We start from the raw sequence: 21,672 nt of genomic DNA, 5'->3' as shown, positions 1-21,672 counted from the left end.
AAGAACCCACCCCTGCCTCCGGGCTCTTCTTTGGTCCTTCTTGCTGCGTCATGGAAGGAGATGATTCTCGGGAAGCTCAAAGAGCAGTTTCTGCTGTGTTCCTCACCTCTGCCTTCAAGCGGCTGTGCTGCTTGGGGACTGGAGGCCCAGGGAAGCTGGTCGGAACCCGTTTTCCTGGCTTTCTTTCAGATCACTGGACACTGCTCTGGACACCGAGTGGAGCGGTCTGCGAGCGTGCCTGAAACCGCAGGAGTCTCAGAACGGGCGCGCTGAAGATGCCGCCACACGGTTAGCATCTCTGAGGGGCGAGCCAGCCACACTGCAGCCCGCGGCCCCTTCCTGGACCAGTGTGGTCCCTGGGAAGCGAGCACCATGGGCACTTGGCCCATTTCGGTGAGCCCAGATGACAGTGCCAGTGTGGCAGAGCCAGGATTTGACCCTGACCGATGATGGGTCTCCCCACTGAATTCCTGCTCTCCAAAGCGATATTGAAAGGGCGGTTGTTTTCCTGAATTTACCCCCAATTCTGGAGAGTTGTTTGAGGACGCTACTCAGCCTCCAACGGAGACCACAGTGAGCTGGTTCCCGCTCTGGCCAGTGAGGAAGTGACTTTCTCGGGGCGCCTGGGCAGCGCAGTCAGTTAAGCGTCTGACTCGTGATTTCGGCTCAGGTCACGATCTCACGGTCTGTGGAATCGAGCCCCATGTCGGGCTCTGTGCGGACAGTGCGGAACCTGCCTGGGATTCTCTCTCTTTCTCTGCCCCTCCCCTGGTCACTCGCGCTGTCTCAAAACAAATCAACTTAAAAAGCGACTTATTCCACTGACGTTTCGAGGGATGGGGGCAGGTGGTTGCAAGTGACGTGAAGAGGGGCCTGCTGGTGGCCTCCCTCCGCCCGGGCAGGGAGGGCTCCCAGACCAAGGGGATGCTCCTTTAACTGCCCCCGTTAGCGAAACATCGGATGGCTGCAGGCTCTCCTACACGGGCTCCCTCCAGTTTGCCGTCTAAGCAAGCAAACGGCTTGGCTTCATGACACCAGAGACCTGCGGCACCACCCCCCCCCCCCCCGCCCAGACTGTCGTCACAGCAAAGCATTAGCAGCACCTTTTAGAGTTTAAAAGTCAAAACGAAGAGACAGAACAAGACATGTACCGACCACTACCATTCAGTGGCTACTAGATTTGTTTATTGCTGAGCTCCAACCGGCCATACAGCCATGTGACAATTAACGTGCCATAAAAGTTCTCTGTTTTGAGTACTTGGGCTCATTTTAAATAGCAGGATTTAAAAAAAAAAACAAACAACAACTGTCCACAGCCCTGGCTGTCAGATGTTTGAGTCACTGTAGACATCAGTGGTTGAGCTGAAGGCTTGGAGAGAAATATAAAAGTACAGAAAATTGTTTCCCTAACTCTTAGTTTACGGCGCTGATTTTGTGGCTGATGATGCCGGATGGGACGCTGCGGCCTGCCGGGGTCAGCTCTGCTTGTCTAAAACAGCTGGATCATGGAATCTCTTGATTTGCCGACACCAACCCATTTCACTGAAAGGGAAAAGGGTCGCTCAGCCCCAGGGTTTTGGGGCAGGGAGAGGGCGGGGTGGTGGCCGGGGCTCGGGCACCCACCTGCCACTCCGACGTGATTCTCCACGAACCGGATGTAGTTCTGGGCCTGCGGGGGGAGGTCCTCCCACTTCCTGGCGCCCGTGGTGTCCGCCTTCCACCCAGGCAGTGTTTCATATTCGACCTCGACCTTCTGCAGTATCTCCTGGTTAGCTGGGGAAACAAAGGGTAGGGGCTGACCCATGTCCCGAAGATGCTGGTGTCTCAGGCTGCCCATTCAGGGGCCTGCTTGCCGTGGGGCTGAGCAGCGAGGAAGGCAGGCAGCCCTGTTTGTTCTCAGAGTTGCAGGGTGGTTTTAGGACACTGGCTGTAACCCTTCCAGACCAGGGGGGACACATCCACCCAGACGTGGGTTTGCTAAGTGCTCTGATAGAACGTACACTGGTGACTCAGCTAAGGAACTTCACGGACCCCACTCGGAAATTCTAAGGGTCCTGAAGCATGAAGGGTTCCTGAAAAACTCTTGGGTCCCGTTCCCGGGGCGAGGGCCCCGCTCTAGCTGTGTGGTTCCTGGCACGTGGCTCACAGTAGATGCCGACCGCCCCTTATTGACGGAAGGCGCTGGAACACGCCGTCTACTGCAAGGGTCCTCCTTCACATGCTCCCCTGGGCCCTGGATCCCTGGACTCACACCACACTCCTGCTGTGCCCTCTCAAAGGTCGGAGACCAGTAGGGCCAGGGCACACAGGCCGAGAGGACACCCGCAGCCCCCGCAGCCAAGCGGCACTGGTGGGTGGCGGGTCTGCGCGCGCGCACAGGCGAGGGAGGGCCACTCCCCCCACCCCCAGCTGAAGGCGGGAAGTCGCTGGCAGGGGCGCGGCCAGGTGCGTAAGTGACAGATCCAAGAAAACATGAGCCTTTGTACTTTTTAAAAGATTTTTAAAAGAACGGATGCACGGAAGCAGAAACCCATCAGGTGTTCAATGGTCTGACTGAAAACCGTGTTTTCCTGGGTAGAACAGTCCGCTTCGTGTTTGCACAGAGTCGGCCACACGGGCCGCTCGGGAGCTTCCGGTGCTCCCGGGAGCTGGGCCTCGGCAGCCAGTGCCTCGGTGTCCCCGGGGGCTGGGGCCAGCGGGGTTGGCTCCCACCTGTCAACCCTCTCCTGGGGCCAGGCCTCCCCAGGGGTGAGAACCTGTGACTGGCAGCTGCCCGCCCGGGACTGGCCGGCTCCGGAGACAGGCGCTCGCTCTGCACGTCTGACGTGCAGACCCTCCCCTGCTCCAGCCTCTTCCCACCTCGGATCTTTCCGGTACCTGGGAAATAGGGGATCCTCTTCCCGTTCAGCTTGTACGAGACACCGACTTTGACCTCGTCCAGGGCATCCAGGATGTCCAGCTTTGTTAAGGCCAGCCTGTCCAAAAGCCAACAGACCGAGGCACGCTGGAGAAGCTGTTCCGTTCGTCCGTGCCCCTTGCTTCTCTACAAAGATGAGGGGGTCCCAGGAAAACGCGGTGCAGACAGGCTAGGGAGTGGGGCTTGTGCCCGTCCTCGCTCCGCTCACCTCGAGGGCCCCCCCACCGGGGCCCCGTCCTGGCGGCTCTTGCCCTCTTTGCCCGCCGTCATGGCTCCGCCTAAGTGCTCCTCTGCGGGCAGCTGCCCCATGACCCCAGGGACCGGCGGCCTCCCCGGGTGCCAGCTCTTTCCGGCACGGGCCCTGGGCCCCGGGCCCCGGGCTCCATCCTGCTTCCTCCGTGTTTCCCTCCTCCCTCCCTCACGGACCGGGCCGAGAAGGCTCGCAGTGGGTCTCCCCGTGCTTGTGAGTCCGTGGTGGCCTCTGTGCCCGGCGCGGACACCCCGTCTTCCACGCTTCTGTGTCTCAGCCCTCGGCGCGCAGAGCGCAGCCGCTTTGGCACTAGGTCCTACTTGGGGACGGGGGCCCCCTCCCACGGCCCGACCCAAACCTACAGACCTAACGGAGGCGCTGACTCGGGTCCAGCCAGGCCCAGGCCGGCCCCTACTGTGCCCGTGAGGACGGCCGCGTGCGCCCCTGTGCGCCGGCGTAACCTGCTGCGCACGTGCTCAGCCGGCTCTGACGTGCTCGGGGAGGGGGGCCTCCCAGGGGGACCTCCCTGTCACCCCCACTGCGGCCTCACCGTGGGGAAGGGGAGACCCTGTGGCAACAAACAGGCGGGAAGGGCTGCTCACGCGGTGAAGCCGTTGACCATGTGCGCGTATCGCAGAATCATCAGGTCCAACCAGCCACAGCGCCTCTTCCTGCCCGTGGTCACCCCCCACTCGTGGCCACGGCTCTGTAGCAGGTCCCCGATTTCCTGCGTGAGAACAGAGCGGGTCCATGGCGCCACTAAAGGGAGCCCGCACTTGGCTGCCTCTGTGCTCAACACCTCTCTCTGCTGCCGCCTCCTCCCCTCTTCTCCCCTCCTCTTCGTCCTTCTCCCTCCTCCTCTCCCTCTTCTCCCTCCTCCTTCCCTCCTCTCCCTCTTCTCTCCCTCTTTCTCTCTCTCTCCTCCCTCTCCCTCCTTCTCTTTCCCTCCTCCTTCCCCTCCTTCCTCTCCCTCCTCTCTCCCCTCCTCTCTCCCTTCTCTCTCCCCTCCTCTCTCCCTCCTCCTCTCCCATCTCTCTCCCTCCTCTTCTTTCTCTCCTTTCTCTCTCCTCCTCTCTCCCTCCTCCTCCCTCTCTTCTCCCTCCTTCTTCCCTCCTCTCCCTCTCCTCTCCCTCTTCCTCTCTCTGTCCTCCCTCTCCCTCCTTCTCTTTCCCTCCTCCTTCCCCTCCTTCCTCTCCCTCCTCTCTCCCTCCTCTCCCTCTCCTCTCTCCCTCCTCTCCCTCTCCTCTCTCCCTCCTCTCCCTCTCCTCTCCCTCTACTTCTCTCTCTCCTCCCTCTCCCTCCTTCTCTTTCCCTTCTCCTTCCCCTCCCTCCTCCCCCCTCCTTCCTCTCCCTCCTCTCCCCTCCTTCCTCTCCCTCCTCTCCCTCCTCCTCTCCCATCTCTCTCCCTCCTCTTCTTCCTCCCCTTTCTCCCTCCTCCTCTCTCCCTCCTCCCCTCCCTCTTCCCTCAGGGGAATGCTTGAAATTACACCCCCTGACAAACCCTTCCTCACACCTGGCTTCTCCCGTTGTTCCCACGTTCTCACATCCCCGGCAGGTGTGTCTGCAGCTAAGGCTCCCCGATCGGGCCTTGCTGACCAGTGGGGTTGTGTTCTCAATGCCTCCTGAACACACGGGTGGGGAGCATGACAGCCTCTTGTCCCCACCGATGGCCCGCGAGGACAGAGGGGGAGCTGGCCCTATAGCTTTGCGCCAGGGGCAAGGTTTATTTCTGGGCAAGATCCCCATCCCTGTCCCTGCTCCCCTGCCCCGTGAGAGCCCTGGCTGCTCCTGGACGTGGCACCCTTCCCTCCCCACGCCGGTCTTCACACGCACCTGCTCGGGACAAGAGCCTGTGCCCTCGCTGCCAAGGGCACAGGGCCATGCTGAGAAAAGGCCAGTGTTTTCCTGACGGTCCCTGAGCTGCACCACACGGGGCGCCCTGAGGGGGCTGAGGCCCCCCGCGTGCTTGCAGTGTGTCCCGAGGACACGAGCTTCCGCGGTGCGAGGCCGCTATAGCGTGCAACCTTCTGTGCGCTCGTCTCTGCCTGCCTCTGCCCTTGCCCTGCACATCCCTGCCCGCCCCGCCGCGGAGCGCCCCGCACCGCCTCTGTGTCCCCCTGCTGAGGCCCCGCGGGGGCTGGGGACTCACGTTGATCTGCTCGGTGGGGAAGGCGCCGATGCCCACGCGTGTGGTGTAGGCCTTCACCACGCCGTAGACCTCGCCTATGTTCTGTGGCGGGATGCCCAGGCCCGTGCACACGCCGCCCACGGTGCAGTTGGATGATGTCACAAAAGGGTAGGTCCCTGCAAGACAGAACCGGACGGGGGGTGTCCACCGCCCCTGCAGATCACCCCGGCCCGGGGCTGCCTCTTGGCAGAGGACAGCGGGCGGTTCGGCCTCCCCTAAGTCCCCTTGGCGGGGTCTCCAGGGCCAGTGGTCTCAGGGACCAACCTGGGGGAGCTGCCTGCAAGGGCACTGTGAGTCAGGCCGCTGTGGCTCAAGTAGGAGTCTGGGGGTGAACAGAGGAAGAAGGCTGCTCCCAGCTTGGATGGTGGGGGGCCTCCCCTGCTGTACCAGGTGGCCTCGGCTCGGGTGCGGCCACGGGGTCGGGACAGGATGTACAAGGGCCCACACAGCCGGAAGCACCGGCTGTACCCAGCCTTGCGGGGAGCCCTGGGCCCAGCTCCGGACACTCTCCCTTCCTTCTAGATCGTCTCTCCCTCTTCCCCCCTCCCAGCTGAAGCAGGAAGACTGGGGCGGGGGGTGCAGCGTGATCATCCTCAAGGGGAGCCCCGCCCCGTCCCGTCAGTGGCCAGCCTGGTCCCCAGCAGGCACGAAAGGAGGTCCGCTGGGAGCAGCTGGGCTGGGGACCTACCGAAATCAATGTCAAGGAGGGCTGCGTTGGCACCTTCCACGAGGATCTTTTTGGGGGTGCCGTGGAGTGCCTCGTACATAAAGTAGACGCCGTCTCGGACCATGGGTCGGATCCGCTCAGCAAAGCCCTGTGGGGGGAGGCAGAGGGAGGCTGCGGGGGACCAGGCCACGTCCGTCCAGCTCCAGCCCCGTCTGACAGCCCGATCCTTCCAGTACATTCCTTTCCCGCGAGGGTCCTGACCTGCCAACCTGTCCCCAGACCTGGAACAGCCCCTGGCCCCACCTGAGTCTTATCTGCGACTCTCACGAGCCTCTTCCTGCTGTCATGGGCTGAACTGTGTCCCCCCAGTTAATCTGTCCGAGTCCTGGCCCCCGGCCCCTCGGAATGTGACTGCGTTTGGAAACAGGCCTCTAAAGAGGAGATTACGTTGAGGTCACTGTGGTGGGCCCTAATCCAACGTGACTGGCATCCTCATCGGTTTGTCCCTGTCCTCATTCACAGCCTCCAGCAAGGACTGGAAGGAGCCAAGATCCCAGCCTTGGAAACTTCTGGAAGGGCTCTGTGCTCTCCTCATCCTGTCCCTGACCCCATGCTGCCCCTCTGTGAGTCAGCAAGGCCCCCTATACCTCATGCCCCAAATAGGACGGGGACAGCCTCTTTCTCCAGTGCATCCTGGGAAACTTGCCCTGTGGGAAAGCGAGGGGCCCAAGCATCCCCCGGCCTCCCGAGGGGACCCTCCTGACCTGGCTGGCCCGAGGTCCCTAAGAAGGCCAGCCGCCCCATAAGAATGCCCTGTGACAGCGTGCGCTGCGAGCGTTCCGTGAACGTCAGACAGGGCGTCGCGCCTCTGGCAGGCTGCCCGCCGTGCCAGGGGTCCCTGCTCTACCTTGAGCCTTTTGAGTTGACCTTCAACATCCACTTCCAGGGTGGGGAACATGGACCGGTGCTGGTGAGCCAGGTTCTTGAATCTGCAGGGGTGACAGTGACTGCGACCCCTCGCCCCGCCTGGGTGTCCGCGCCCCTCCTCACCAGCCACGGTCCCCCCCTTGGGCTGCGGACGTCTGGGTACCTGGCGGAAAATTCATCAAAGTCCGACAGGAGGTCGCAGATGCGGAGGCCCGTGCGGGCCGCTTTGGAGGAGTAGGCAGGTCCGATCCCCTTCCTGGTGGTGCCGATACTGGAAGATGGGGCGGCCGTGAACACAGGGAGCCCGGCCCGCAGCCTGCTGGGGGCCCCGGGCCGGCACCCCTAGACCCCGGTTTGCACCCCTACAAAAAGGGTAGAGCTGGCAGGGGCGCTTCCCAGCAGTAGCACCTGGAGTCTGGGGCCGCCTCTCCAGGATGGGGGTGTGGGGAGGGGCTGGGGCCCTGGAAGGTGGTCCTGGGCCAGCCCTAACCCTCCCCTCGTCCCAGGCCTTGGCTCTAAGACATCCTGTCTGCGTTCGGCCCCGGCTTCCCTCTTGCGGGGCACTGAGGCTGCTGCCCTGCGTGTCTGCCCCGGGCTCGGCCGACGGGACGCTCAGCACTGCCACCTGCTGTACCTGCGTGTGAGCGCGCGCGGTAGGCGTGCGCGTACCTGCGTGCACACGTGCGGCAAGTGAGCATGCCACGTGACGAGGCAGGACGGCCACTGCCTCACCCCGTCCTGACTTTGAGAGCCAGCCGCTGGCACACTCTCGCGAGGATCTTTGGAGGCCAGGGAGACAGCCGTTGGTGCTGGTGGGGCGAGGGTCTGGGCGCCGCGGTGAAGTGGTGGCCCGTGTGTGTGTGTGTGTGTGTGTGTGTGTGTGTGGCGGGGCGGGGCCGGGGCACCAGCGGTCCCGGTGGCTTCCAGTGGACCTCGGCCCCCTCTCCGCACACCCCAGGGCCCCCAGACTCGAAAGCCCCCCGGAGACACTCACTTCTTCCCCTCCTGCGCCTGTCGCTGTACTTCCTGCAGCCCGTCCACCGCCTGGTGAAAGTCAAACACTGCCCGGCCAGGCCAGGGTCCCCAGGGGGAGACAGACACAGGGTTAAGGGCCTCGCCTGCGCAAGCCCAGCCGCCCGGGACAGGTGGTCCAGTTTGAAAGGGGACATACTAGGATCTGGCCGCCGCCCAGACTCACGCGTCACCGTGAGTCCCTCGGGCCTCAGCTTCCCCATCTGTCAATGGGAACAGTGACCCCCACCCACTGCCCACCTTCAAGTTTTCGAGAAGGCCCCGTGGAGCTACGGGGCCCAGCGTCCCGGGGAGGAGGGCCGCGGCCGCGTCATCGCTCACGTGGCAGGTGGGTGGAGCTTACCCAGGTGGGCGCGGTCAGAGATGATGAGCCTTTTCTCCCAGTCCTTCAGACCTGCGGCCACGGGGCAGGCGGTCAGCCCTCAGGGGCAGCTGGCCCAGCTCCCTCCCAGGGCGAGTCCACAGAGGTCACCAGGGGTGTGCCCTCCCCTCCTGGCCTCTCTCCCCGCCGAGGGCCCCGGAATCTCCCGCCCCACCCGGGACGCCCCCCACATCTCCCTGCGGGGCCTCCGTCCTGTCACTTCTTGCTGCTCACGGCCCAGGGTCAGGTTCCCGTTGACTCTTCTGGCTCCTGCCCTGAACTCGAGCCCTGAGGCCGAGGCACGCTTCCTCCTCGGACCCCATCAGGGTCTCAGGGCTGCGGCCTCTAGACAACCGTCACGGGGCGCAGTTGCCCAGACACCTGGCCGGTGGCCTCGCTCTAGCCCCTCTCTGCCTCCTGCCTCCGGAAACCACATCCTTGCCTGCAGGCGTGGCGGGCCCAGCGGTCCCCAGTCCTGGCTGGGGGGCTCCAGCAAACTCCAGGTCCCAGGGCCCTTCCCTGACTTCCTGGATGTGACGCTCCAGGGCCACCTGTCCCCCGTGTCGTGAAAGCACCTTACAAACACTGGGGCCCACAGCCAATTTGGGGCCTTAGCCCGCCCTGCTCTGTGCGTCCTGGAGCGAAGTCCGGCTTTCTGCAGGTGCAAGGCCAGCAGGAGGCGGGTGGGGGCCCGGCCGAGTCGGGGAGCCCCCACCCCAGAGCCGGGCCAGGGTGAGCGCGTGGGGACGCGGACCCACCTTTCTTCTCATTCTTTTCTGCTTCTTCAAACAAGCCGGGTAAGTGGACGACCACCCCATTGCCTGCAACACACGACAGGAGACTGGATTGAATGGCAGACCCTGGCGAATTCGGTGAGAGCGTCATCAAGCGTGCGCGCTCACGGCAAGTGGGGTGAGAGCGTCATCAAGCGTGCGCGCTCACGCTCCCAGCGGCCGTGTTCGCGAAGCCGGGCCCCGGACGCGGTGAGCGGGAAGCAGACTGGGCTCTGGCCGCGCTGGGAGCCTGCGCAGCCGTATGAAGGGAGGACGTTCGGACCTGCTACGCACGCGGACCGCGGGGACACGACGCCGAGTGCAACAGCCCATTCCCAAAGGACCCACACAGTGTGGCCACTCACACGAGGTCCCCAGAGGAGTCAGAATCGCAAAGACAGAAAGTAAAAGGGGGTGCCAGGGGCTGGGGGTGAATGTTTAATGGGGACAGAGCCTCAGGCTGGGAAGATGGAAAGTTCTGGAAACGGACCATGGCGGTGGGTGCGCTACAGTGTACACGTGCTTCGTGCGCTGAGCCCTGTGCCTGAAGGTGGCCAAGAGGGGAAGCTTACGTTCTACGTATTTATCACGGTAGAGACGACAGGGCCCGAGCAAGACAAAAGCCAGCACGGAGCGTTTACAGGGACGGACAGCGTTTAGTGGTGGCTGTGGCGGGGGCAGGGCTCCAGCCAGGGGCGTGAGGGAGCCTCTTGGAGTGATGACAGCGTCCTAGGGCTGAGTTGTGGTGGCGGCTGCGCGACTGTGGCGAATTTCACAGCACGTAGATTACACTTCAGTAAAGCTGCCAGGGTTGATTTGAGCAGCGGAAAAGCGGGAGAAATGCAGCCCCAACCGTGCCCGGACCCGACCGGGGCCTCCGGGGAGCCGAGCCTTCCCTAGCCATACGACGCTGGAGTGGGATCCACATACATGCTTTACACGGGCAGGGACCGAGGCCCAGAGTAGGAAGGTGGCTGGCCCCAGGTCACATGGCGCGTTGGTGTGGGGTCCGACGTGAAACGCAAGCCCTTTCCTCTTAGACCAGAGGCAGTGGGGCTGGGACACCTGCTGCCTTCCCATGAGGAACCCCTCCTGGCCCGGTCCCCGCCAGGGCTGGCGGTGGCACGGGCTCGGCCAAGGGAGACGGGACACAGGTCCAGATGGGAGTGGCTCCGAGACTATGCGGTCCGTGCCCAGTACAAAAGGTCACCTAAATGCCACGGCGTCCTGAGATGACCGCGTGGCAGGGGCCCAGGCAATGTCGCAAGCTGAGGGGCAGCTGTGTGAGCTCTGGCACGTTCTGCCCCTGCCGAAGCACGCCGGTGGCTGGGCTGAGCCCTGCCGTGCTGCCCGGTGACCACCCAGCCTGGGGTCCGGCTGCTGGCCCCCGCCCGCCCCAGCTCCTCAGCGGCAGGCAGAGCTCCTCCGATGAAGCAGTGCCTCCTTGGCCTTGCTTCCCGCCAAGTGGGGCCCGGGGCCTGGCTGCAGCAGGGCCTCAGCCTGCGGGTTGTCCCCGGGCTGTCCTCGGCCCCTGCAGGGCACCCGAGTCGGCAGTCCTGCAGCCCTCTCCTCTGCCCAGCCTCGCCTGACCACACACAGCCCCTCAGCCCACACGTTCCTTCTTTTCCCCGACACTGTGCCCTCACTGGGCTCACACGCAGCTGCAGACTTCACTTCCCAACCGGGGAGGGGCGGATACGTCACCAGTGAGGTCCTGCTAAGTCGTGGAAGGAGCCGGAGGAAAAGTCCTGGACACCGTGGGAGGGCGTCCCGGGGGGCCTGGCCGGGGCAGGGGGGCTCAGGCTAAGAGCTGAGGGCAGGACAGGCAGTCCAGCCCAGTGGCCGGGAGGGCGGGGAGAGAAAGAGAGGCAGACAGAGACAAAGAGACACAGAGCAGGAGACCCCACAGTCCTGGAAGGGCCGCGAAGGTCCCGGCCCTGAGGGCGAGCCGTGCTGTGGGGAGCGGGTGGTGAGGAGGCTGGGCCTCCACGAACGCGCACACACGCTTGCCTGCACACGTGCACGTCCCCATCCACACGGCACACTTGCTGTCACACTCACACACGTGCAGGCGTGCAGACGCTCACGTTCACGCCCACAGTCACAAACGTGCTGGTCCCTGCGGCCCGGACGGGCCTCCCGCCGCCCCCTCTCCGTCTGGCCCAGCCCCACGTGGCACCCCGGGCCCATCTTGCCGGCACTCTCGGGACCCCAGGCTGGCGGCTGGGCACGGCGGACACTCACCGATGAAGGACACGGCCTTGGTGTTGATGATGCCGCTGGGCAGCAGGTGGAAGTCGTACTCCCTGCCGTCCACCACCACCGTGTGGCCCGCGTTGTTTCCGCCCTGGGAACAGAGACCCGGCTGAATGTGCGGGAGCCTCAGGGCTTGGCCCTTCCCTGGGAGGGCCTGCCAGCCTCACTCTGGACCGGCTGCAGACAAGGTGCTTGGGGGCTGCCTCCCCCAGGGTGCACGGGACACTGTCCACACTTGGACTTGGGGACTCTGGTGTGGCGGGTGGCTCTGATCCGGGTCTGGGGTGCATCGGGTTGGTGACCCACTCCTCGGATGAGGTGCGGGGGCCTGGCCGGGGGACTGGGTTGGAGAGGGGCTGGCCCAGCCGGTCCCCCCAGCCCCCCAGGACCCCCCTCGTGGGCAGGCCCCTAGGAGGCTGGCTTGGCAGAGGTCGCCCAGAGGTGCTTATAACTCCGCCCCACCTGTGACCCTCTCTGGGTGTCTCCTCTGATGCGGGAATGAGGGGCCAACCCTCCCAGGAAGCGCAAACCCAGACAGGCCCCCACAGCTCGAGCTCTGCGGTGGCGGACCCTGGTACCCACCTCCGGGGCTGGGTGAGGCACAGGTGCAGTCATTGGTCAGCGGGGCCACTGCTCCCACCCCCTTAGCAGGGGCCCCTCCCTTCCCGCCCTCTAGGCCTGTGCCTCCCATCGAAGAATGAAAAGGAAAAAACAATTCCGAGGCCAGCCCTGTTCTGGGGACACCGAGGTGACGGTGGGCTCGGACTGGCTGGGGTGGGTGGCCAAGCCAGGGGAGGCCAAGCCCCAGGAGGGAGGCCCAGCCTCCTGTTCCCACCAGCAGAGGGCACTGTGGGCACCCCGGCGGCCCCTGGGGCGGGAAGCCTGCTGGCCGGTGCCCCGCCTCACCCGCCTTCCTGCCCTAATCTCCGCAGAAACACAGGCTTATCCATCGGGCCTCTCCCTGCCGGCCCGCTGTGCTCCAGCCTTGCGAAGAGGGGGGGGGCGGGGGCCATGGTCTTGTCCGCCCCAGGCGGGTCTGGATGCCAGCAGCCCCCTCCCCCCACCTGCCTACCAAGAGTACCTGCTCCTTCCAGTCCCTCCACACACAGCCCAGGGTGGGGGGTGGGGGGGCACGGCCGGGAGCCTGGGGGCAGCGAGGGGCAGACACTGGAGACCCCCCCGGCCAGAAGCTTTCCCTCCTGCGCCTCCCATCATGCATCAGTGCCCTAGCGCATCTCCCGGACTCCCACGCGCCCTCCACCCCCACTCACCCCTGTGAGCTGTACCGACTGTCCCACACGGCCCTGCGAGAAAGCAGTTCCACGTGGGGCCCCCCCGGCTCCCCAGCACCCCGCTTATTTAGTGCATGTGGATGGTCTTTCTGGGTCTGCTGCTGCCCGGACACGGTGTGGAGGACCCTCTCTAACAGACCCCTGGGGTCACCACGACCCAGGACCGGGCCGTGTCCCCAGGTGCTGAGGCCGGCAGGGGCCGAGCTGCCCTGGGACTTGAAGGCCGGTGGCTGTGGGAACGGACCGCAGGCTCCCGGCAAATGATGGTGGAAAGGGATGGGCTGCCCTGTGGGGAGCAGACAGGAAGGGTGAAGGGGCAGTGGGGGCCTGGGAGCCCAGGGGGGTGTCCCACGCGCAAGGGCAGGAGGACAACACCAGGCCGCAGGGGGCTCAGGACAGACACGGTGCTGGGAGGTGACCCGGGTGGGCTGCTCCAGAGGAGACAGGGAAGGGGCATGAAGACAGCAGATGCTGGCGGGCCGGTGGTGGGGGAGGGGAGCGGGGGCAGAGGGCTCGGCCCCAGAGGCACAGGCCGTCCTTGCTCTGCCCCGGCCTTGGCACCTGTGTGCTGACCCCTCACACAGGCCCCTGCACACGTCTACGTGCACTGGACGCTCATGCCCCGTCACAACTGCCGCCACAGGAGGGGCGCCCGGGGGTGTGGTCTCCACTGGCAGATGGGGCCACTGAGGTCCCCAGAGAAGTGACCGCAGCAGGATCCAGGCTGGGCTGGACGCAGGCCCCACTGCCTCTCTGCAGACGCCTGCCCCCCCGTGGCCACTTCCTGCCTGCCCCAGCTGGGCCCAGACACCCCCCCTCCCTCCCCACTCTCCCCGTGCCCAGCACCAGGGTCAGCTGGCCCCAGGACACACACACACACACACACACACACACACACACACACAGAAGCTCCTCACGCACACCCCCACCTTTGTTTGCGGTAAACACGGGTACCTAGGAACAGGCACAGGCCGTCGTGGGCCAGTGGGCGTCAGGTGACTGCTGCCAGCTGCAGGGCCCAGGCGTCAGGCCATAGTCCTCTCCCGGGGGGCAGAAGCTAGCCCCAGGAGGCCGCGCCCGGGGCCTGTTTCTGAGAGCTCCAGGGGGACTGTCCCAGAGCCGCCCCAGTCTGTCCTCCCCCAGGTCACATGCAGGCCGCTGGTGAGGTCGGGGCAGGAACACCCCACCTGCCCTCCTCAGGTGGTGGCCCAGGCGCCGTCTGTAGTCCGCAGGCCCCAGGATGGGTGGGCCAGGGGGCCGTCGGGCTGAGGGTGCAGCCCCACACACTACGGCCGAATTTGGAAAACCGCCTGGAGGGAGGAGCTTGTCTAGGGTCCAGCGAGACGAGTGAGGACACGTGGCCGGCCTGGCCGCCTCCGTGGGGACTGCCTCTTGGGCGGCCCCTCTCGGCCTCCCTGTCCCAGGGGGCAGGTTCTGCCCTGGGGGGGTGAGCGAGGACCACTCCGAACCTCAGGGTGGCCGGGGTGGGGGGTGGGATTCCCAGACCTCGACTCCACTGCCTGAAGCTGGCCTCACCCTTCCTTGTGCCCCTGGGGGGCTGGCCAGTCAGGTGGGAGCTGGGCACAGAGGCAGGGCTCGGGGCGGCCTTAGGGGGCTCTGCCTGCCTCCGGGTCCTCCCTCTGTGCTCGAGCCTCAGGTCGGGCAGAGCTCCAGTCCCACTGCCCCCGCCCAGCCTGTCTGGTCACTCCTGGACACCCCTGCCAGCTGCCTCCCTGGAGGAAGAGATCTAAGAAAGGGGGGCTTTCTCACTCCTGGACACAGGAGCAGAACCAAGGCCACGGCTGGCCCGCTAGGGAGTCTGGCCAGATCTGACCTTCCCATCCCTGCAGGAGCCCAGCAAAGGCGGGGCCCAGGCCCCGCAGGGAGCCTCTCCACGGGGCCGCCTGGGCTTAGAGTGCGAGTGGCGGCCGTGGGCCGTACAGCGCAGACCCCTCTCCTGCCCCATCTAGAGAGCGGGCCCCGCCCCGTGTGCCCTCCGCCACCCTCCTTGGCATCTCAAGGCTGTGCAGCCCTGAGAGCCCGCGCCGGGTCCCCACCAGGCCCCCGAACCTGGGGGACAGAGAGCCCGTGGGAGCCATTTTTCTGGCGCCCTCGGCCCCTCCCTCCAGGAGGCCCCCGCTGACCCCCTGGGGGCCATTTCCGGCCTGACGGACCTGCCTCTGCAGCTCCCCTGGGCGGGCAGCCGGCCCTTTGAAGAGCAGGCCCCGGTGCCCAAGTCTGGTCTGGCGCCCGCGGGCCTTGGGAACGCTGAGGGGCGGGCTCTGCCGGATCAGAGGGACCATCTGCTGTTCAGGGATGTCACCTCCTCGGAGGCAACGGGGGGGGGGGGGGGAGGGCTGGGAGCGTACGGGGGGGGGGCAGTGTGAAGGGGAGAGGATGCTCCTGGGACGTCACCCCCACCCCCGGCGCTGTGGCTGCTCCTTCTCCCACACCACCCCTGCCCGGCCGCCGGTGCCTCTCCGCACCCCTCCTGGCCGCGACAGTCCACACCCACGGGGCTCCGCGTGGCCGCCCTATGGAGGGGGACTTGTCACCCACACGTGTACCGCTGCCGTCCAGCATCCGTCCCCATCCCTGCCCCCTTTCGCCAGCCCTTGGCCCCAGCACCCCGCTGACCTCTGACCTGCCAGGGCCCGACCCCTACGACCTGCTCAGCCACCACTCCTCCCGTTCTCTCTGAACCCCCAGCTACCCGGGTCCCCACGCTGCTCTGGACGGCTCGTTTGGCCACAGCGAGCCCTCAGCCCCGGTTCCTGGGGAGGCACCAGCCTGGCCATCTGCCCTGCGATGCAGCCCCCTCCTCCCGGCCCCCGCCATCATCAGCATTGAGGGCCCCAGGCCTCTTCTCCCTGCCGACGTCCCTCATTGTGTTTCTCACACAGCCTCGCCCCCATCCCTGCAGCCAGAGCCTGCCTCCCAGTCCGGCTCACTCTGGACGGGCACCGCCCCTGTCGGTCCCCAGCCCTGGTCCAAGTGCCCGACAAGTGGACAAAGGGAGGGAGTGAGCAGGGAGGTGAGCAGGGGCGGGTGGGGGTGGGGGCAGCTCCTCAGAGGCTGCGGGGCCCCTCCCGGCCTGCCCCCAGAGTGCTTGGGGTCCGCTTGGGTGTGGGCCTGGGTCCTGGGCTGCAGAGCCAGGTTTTATCAGGCTTCTGCACGACACGCGGCAAGGGGCCGGCCCTCAGGGGGAGACGCTGGCGGCCGCAGCCCCGCCCGTGGGGGAGAAACCCGGTTCACCCTCCCGTGCGCAGCTTCACCCCTTCTCTGTCTGCCTGCCGCAGGCAAGCTCCTTCACTCGTTCACTCATTCAACCCAAACAAAGAGTTGCCCTCTGCTCAGTGAGGCTCCGGGTGGGGCCTGGGAGGAGGGAGGTCCTGGGCTCGAGGTGGGTAGGCAGGCCTCACCTGCCGGGGCCAGAGGGGGCTGTGTAACCTGGGGGGGTGGCCCTCCAGAGCCGCCGCTGGGTGGTCAGTGCCGTCAGAGGATGCAGACTTGCAGGGGAGGCCCGCTTCTGGAAGCAACCCCGGGCGCTCCCGGCCCCCGTCCCTGTGGAGGGCCCCGGCCCGCCTGGGGTTCGAGGTGAGGTGTCTCCTGATACCCCCCCGGGGAGAGGGGTCCCCGAGCACCAACAAGCCGCAGGGCGTGGCCCCTCAACCACTGAGGCCACCGTGTGCAACACCAGACCTTCCACCACCGCTCGAGGCCCCCGGCCCTTCCCAGGAAGTGACTGGCTGGACCAGTGGAAACCGAGAGACCCAGCACAGCACCCTCGCTCGTACTGAGCACGTCACACACGGAGCCCCGTTTACACCGAAGCTGGAAGGAGGGAATTTTAAATCCTGACCTTGGCGGTCCTGGGCAGGGGGCCCCACAGCCTTCTGACCAAAGTAACTTGGGAGGTGGAGGGAGGGTTGAGCGGGAGCCCCTGGCTCTGTGGGCCTGGGGCCGAGTCCAGGCTGGGGGTGGGATCAAGCAGCAGGAAGGACGCTGAAAGAGGGACCCCGGAGGAGGTCTCGAGGAGGTGTGGGGGCTCGTAGGAGGGGCCAGCAGAGCTCACAGGGGGAACACGTGAACTTGCTACAGAGAGCAGAGGCCCCCGGGGCTGTTGTCACTCGGTCCAGAGGGAGCCCGCCCCGCCAAGAGCAAAGGGAGGCCCCGGGGGACCCAAAGCAGCACCCCCAGCCGAGAACGCTGGGCGCGGACCAGGCACTGCGGGGGCCGGGGCGTGAAGGCTGGGAGGGCACAGAGGCGGGCGCGAGGCGTCTGTTCAGTGTTCAAGTGGCACGGAAAACAGCAGCGGGAGGAAGCCAAGCCTGAGACCCCGGACAGTAAGGAAGGTCGTGGGGGAGTCCTGGGGCGCCGACCACGGGCCCCACACGACGGGTGGGAGAGAAACAGGACAGCGGTGGGGGTGCAGGCGGCCTCAGACCACGAGGGCCGCAGAGGGCTTCCCCGCCGAGCAGAGGCAGGGTGGCGCCAGTCAGCAGCCCCCCCGCAAGACGGCCCCGGGCCCAAGTGACAGGCCAGGTGACCCTTCTGGTCACTGGGGCTGGCCGGCTTCAGTCCTTCCAGGCAGCCACCCAGACGGGACTCCTGGCCCGGCCCGCTCTGCCCGCTGCACGTGCCCGCCGCCCGCTTCCCCGGGCCCCTCGCTCCCACGTGCTGCCTGGCTCCCGGGGTCACGGCTCCGTGTGGCTCTGTGCACCCGGTGGCCGTGACTTTGGGCTTCGTGTGTTCGCACCCTGAGTGAGAGGCAGCCTTCCCCAGGGCAGAGGCTGGTGCCTCAGCATGCAGCCGGACGCCAGGGCCGTCTCCACGGGTGTGTGGTACACGCGGGGGCCCACGCGTGCTGCTTATTCCCGTTCCTCAACTTCTCCAGGCCTCACTTTCCCAGCTTGTCAGGAGGCTGGAGGGGGGTGGGGTGGGGGCGCTGGGGCTCCTACAGGCAGAGACGCGGGTGATCTCTGTGTGAGAAGTCAGATGGGGGCCAGCCTGCTCTGCCCGTGGCTGGTCCCGTCCGGGACTCTTACTAGTGATGGACGGGAGAGGGCAGGGCCTGGCCTGCTGACCCAGGTGGCAGAGCAGGGAGGCCCCACTCCAGAACCATTTCCAGGACGAGGAGAGCCCACAAAGGCCCCCAGTCTCCTCAGGAGGGAGACGGGCCACAGACAGACGCGTGAGGCTCACCGGGGCCGGCAGGTTACACGGAGGGCCGTGGCGCCATGTGCCCAGGAGCAGGGGGACAGGAATGGGTTCGCTGGCCGGGCTCAGGGCACGGAGGGTGGGGGCCTCTCACGATCCCAGGAAGCACCTTCCGGGAACCCGCTGCCCGGAGGGCACAGGAGTGGGCACAGAGAGCGGCTGGCGTGTGCCGAGAGCCAAGCGTCGGGCTCACCCTTTCCCCGGGGGCATGCCCCAGCCCGAGCCCTCCCGGCAGGGGCCAGGGGATAAGGCTACGGACCAGGCAGAGGAGCTCAGGGGTGTCCCCTCCCCACATGGAGCAGCGTTTCTGGGCTCCAAACCGCAGCAGAGCCAAAGCACGAAGCGTAAAGCCCACCCGTCTGTGCCCTGAGCTCTAATTATCCGGTCAGCAGCGTGGCTCTCGCTCTGGTACAGGGGCAGTGGCTCCGAGGGAGCCCATAGCTGGCAGTGGCCACCCGGGGCCCTTGGGGACAGAGCCCGTGTCTGGCTCCCCGCTGGCGCCGCCAGCCCCTGGGTCACCCTGGCCAGCCGTCCGTGGCCCCTCCCTTTCCCCCTGAGTCTGGCCGGGACCCTCCTTGCCCCTGGTCCCTCTTCCTCCGGGTCCTGGCCCCGGCCCCCTGTCCCGCCCTTGCCTCTGCCTCCTCTTGGCTGATGCCCCAGGGCCACCCCGCTGGCCGGCCCTGTGCCAGACCCAGACGGGATGAGAAGGGAGGGTGTCTCAAACCAGACAGAAGCTGGGGGCGCCACCCCACCCCACCCCATGAGGATCGAGTGTCCCCAACTCAGCACTTGTATTTATAGCTCTGCCCTGGCCCCGGCCTTAAGGGGTGGGGCTGGGCGGGGGAGGCGGTCCCTGGGGGAGGGGGCGGGGGGGGGGGAGTGTGTGCGTGTGCGAGGGTCGGGGTGTCCAGGAAGGGAAGGTATCTAGGAGGCGTGGCCAGGTCAGGGCGCGGGAGGAGAGGGTCCCCGGGCGTGGGGAGGGGGGGGGGTGTGCTGGGGGGGGGGCCCCGCACCTGGCAGCGGCTGATGATGTCGGCGTCCGTGGCCAGCAGGTCCACCACCTTGCCTTTGCCCTCGTCCCCCCACTGCGCGCCCAGCACCACGGTCACCCGGGAGCCGGTGGCCGCCGCCTCCTGCTGCAGCCGCCCCCGCTTGACGCCGCCCGAGCCGGGGGGCCGGTCATTGGAGGAGGCTCGGGTTCCCGACATGCTGGTGCGGTCCTCGGCTGCGCTGGGCCACGGGAGGGCCCGGCCGCCGCACCATTAAAAGGAGCCGGCCCGGGGCAGGGGGCGGGCCGGGGGCGGGCCTGGCCGGTGCGGCGGCGCCTCTCGGTGACCTCCAGGCCGCCGGGTCCCGCCCCCCGCCCGCCCAGCCACCACCGGGGAGCCGAGTTGGGCCGCGGACGCTTACTCATGGAGGTGGGGGCACAACGACCGCGAGAGCGCTGCGCGGTCCGGGTTTCTCCCTCGGGAAGGCGGATGGGGACATCTGCGCTCCGGCTCCGAGAGGGGCCTGGGGAGCCCTCCCACCGGCTCCCCACCAGCCTCCGACCTCAGGGCTTTAGCGACTCTGGGGGGCCCTCTCCAGGGTGGGGGTGCGGCTTGTAAAAGGGGAGCCGTGTCCTCACACCGCACCTGGGGGCGGGGGGGGGCTGCATCTTGGGGGCTTGCAGCGCACCTGCCCTGAGGTGAACCTGGGTCCCTGGACCCAAGCGCGCACTCTGGTGGCCAAAGAGAGAGCGCGCGGCTGTCCCCTCCCCCAGCACACCCACGCATGCTCTCAGGGGCTTGGCGTCCAGCACGGGGCAGACAGGCCCCACTCGGGCTGTGCTGCCTCTGGTCCGCAGGGCCCGAGAGTCCAGGGACACAGGACCCGCGATGGTAGGGTCACCTGGCCAGCCGAGAAACAGCCAGGGATGCTGGCCAACCCCCACACGGCCAGGGTCTCCGAGAGGCTCCACTCGAGACACCTTTCCTGGCCCAGCCTGTGCAGGGACTGGGTTTCCAGACGGGATTTGCATCCCATTGCTGGGCTCCCGTGCTCCCAGCTGGGTGCCCTACGTGGCCCCCCCGGGAACGCGCCACATCCTGAGTGGACTCGGGTTTGGGCATGGCTCACCCCAGTGGGAGATGGGGCCAGGGATGGACCCCGGGAGGGGGGGCAGGAGCACGCCGTTAGCCTCTCACCCTGTTCCCTCTGGGGCCGGCGGGGGGGGGGGGCAGTCTCAGTACAGAGGCCCCCAGAGCCCAGCAACTAACCTGTGGCCAGGGCTCAGGGAGCGCCGGGCTCCGTGGATTCTGGCGGGGGGACCAGAGCTCCCATGGAGGAAGAGAGAGCAGACTCTGGCTGCCACACAGTCACTCACAGAGAGTCCCAGCTCACGACCGCACTGCCAACCTGCCCCTCGTTTGTCCCCTCCTCGGCCCACCCCCTGCTGGGGTCCTGGCTGGGATCCCTCCGCGGCCCAGACCCTCTTCTCTCACACGGGGACACCGGCGGTTCCTCCTCCCGGAGTTGCTGTGGGGCAAACACCAGGGTGCAGGTACAAGTGGGGCGCGAGGGGCAGGCCTCCCGTCCTTGGCCCCCTGGGCGACAGCCCCCCTCTGCCCCGGCTGGCAGCGCAGGGGCAGGCGGGCTGCCTTCTGGAAGGCCAGGCAGAGCAGGCTGAGGGTGGGGCCCAAGGCCTCGGGCAGCCTGGAGGGGCTGTGGCAGGGGGCTTGGGTGTTTCTGGGAGTGGGGGCTGGGAGGGGAACTGGCTGTGTAGACACGAAAAGTCGGAAAGGCATGGTTGTAGCAGAAGGGACGGAGAAGGCGGGAAGGGTTGTTTGCATTTGCAGAAGGAGCCCAGCCTTCCCAACGGCCACAGGAGCCACGGAGGGGAGGGGGATGTGCTTGTCTCATCAGATGGGGATGTTTCTCTCTGCTGAAGGGGGGTGCTAGCTTGGAGCCCTTCCTGGGGGAGACTGGGGCTCAGTGGGGACAGCGTGGGGGCTCACACGGGGTCTGCAGGGCCAAACCCTGTCCGGCAGGGGCACCGACTCCCCCAAGCCCGGTCTATAAATAGCCAGAGGGCCTGGTGGGAGGGGGCGGGGTTGGGCTTTTCTATAAACAGCCCTGTCCTGGCCCAACAGCTGGGGCCCTGCCGGTCACACGGCCCTGCCTGAATTAGAACACATCCCCTCTGCCGTGGCCTGTGCACAGTGGGCCTGTCACCAGGGTGGTGGAGGAACAAGTCAGCAAGCCCGGGGGCCTCACCGTGTGACCTCGGGCTCAGCCACATGGGGTTTCCACCATCCGGGGGCCACACGGCACCCTGGAACCACATCATACACAGTGGTCCAGGACGCAGACAGCACAGATGCCTGCAGGACGCTTGTACCCTTGAGCGCAAGACTGCACGGCAGGGGTGAAGACAGTATGCGGCAGGGGCGAAGAGGGCGGGCCGCAGTTTCCTAAGACGTCGGACAGTAGCCCCAGCCTAACGAGCGCACGCGTAGGCGCAAACACAGGCGTGCGGATACGCGCAAACGCTTCGCGCCGGAACAACGTGGGGTCGTGCACACGTGCACACGAAGGGGGAGCAGGGCGAGGCCCCGCCAGACGGCGGGGTGTTACTCAGCCAGAAAAAGGGGTGTTGTCCCAACACACGCTACGACACGGAGAAGTCTCGAGAGCACGCCATGTGGAGCGTAGCAGTCACAGAAGGCCACGTATTGGGATTCCGTTCATACGAATGGTCCACAGAAAGCAAATCCACGAGACAGAAAGCAGATCTGGGGGCTGGGAGAG

General features: G+C 66.4%; 1 protein-coding gene across 2 annotated transcripts; it reads right to left on the bottom strand.

Annotated features, from left to right (window-relative positions):
• Positions 1-1,148: 1,148 nt before the first annotated feature.
• On the bottom strand, positions 1,149-19,134 carry ADSS1 (adenylosuccinate synthase 1). Of its 2 annotated transcripts, XM_042990710.1 has the most exons (13): positions 18,897-19,134; positions 11,360-11,462; positions 9,101-9,163; positions 8,325-8,375; positions 7,944-8,010; positions 7,113-7,220; positions 6,930-7,011; positions 6,044-6,170; positions 5,317-5,471; positions 3,770-3,894; positions 2,878-2,975; positions 1,624-1,773; positions 1,149-1,542 (listed from the first exon to the last, which is right to left on the bottom strand). In XM_042990710.1, the coding sequence occupies exons 1-13, from the start codon at positions 19,089-19,091 to the stop codon at positions 1,490-1,492; spliced, it is 1,377 nt and encodes a 458-aa protein (XP_042846644.1). In that variant the 5' UTR covers positions 19,092-19,134; the 3' UTR covers positions 1,149-1,489. The 2 variants fall into 2 exon arrangements, with proteins under 2 accessions (XP_042846644.1, XP_042846645.1); XM_042990711.1 differs by lacking the exons at positions 7,944-8,010; positions 8,325-8,375; positions 9,101-9,163; positions 11,360-11,462; positions 18,897-19,134 and adding an exon at positions 7,358-7,376.
• Positions 19,135-21,672: the final 2,538 nt, after the last annotated feature.

The sequence above is a fragment of the Panthera tigris genome, chromosome B3 (genome assembly GCF_018350195.1).
Source record: "Panthera tigris isolate Pti1 chromosome B3, P.tigris_Pti1_mat1.1, whole genome shotgun sequence".
NCBI lineage: Eukaryota > Metazoa > Chordata > Mammalia > Carnivora > Felidae > Panthera > Panthera tigris.
This window is presented reverse-complemented; position numbering and strand designations above follow the sequence as displayed.

Excerpts from the sequence above, each read along its gene's own strand:
- ADSS1 (XM_042990710.1), bottom strand. The coding sequence starts at position 19,091 with ATGTCGGGAACCCGAGCCTCCTCCAATGACCGGCCCCCCGGCTCGGGC. Across the intron at positions 8,376-9,100 it reads AGAAAAGAATGAGAAGAAAG|GTCTGAAGGACTGGGAGAAA; the intron begins GTGGGTCCGCGT and ends CCGTGGCCGCAG. Across the intron at positions 1,774-2,877 it reads GAGGATCCCCTATTTCCCAG|CTAACCAGGAGATACTGCAG; the intron begins GTACCGGAAAGA and ends TTGTTTCCCCAG.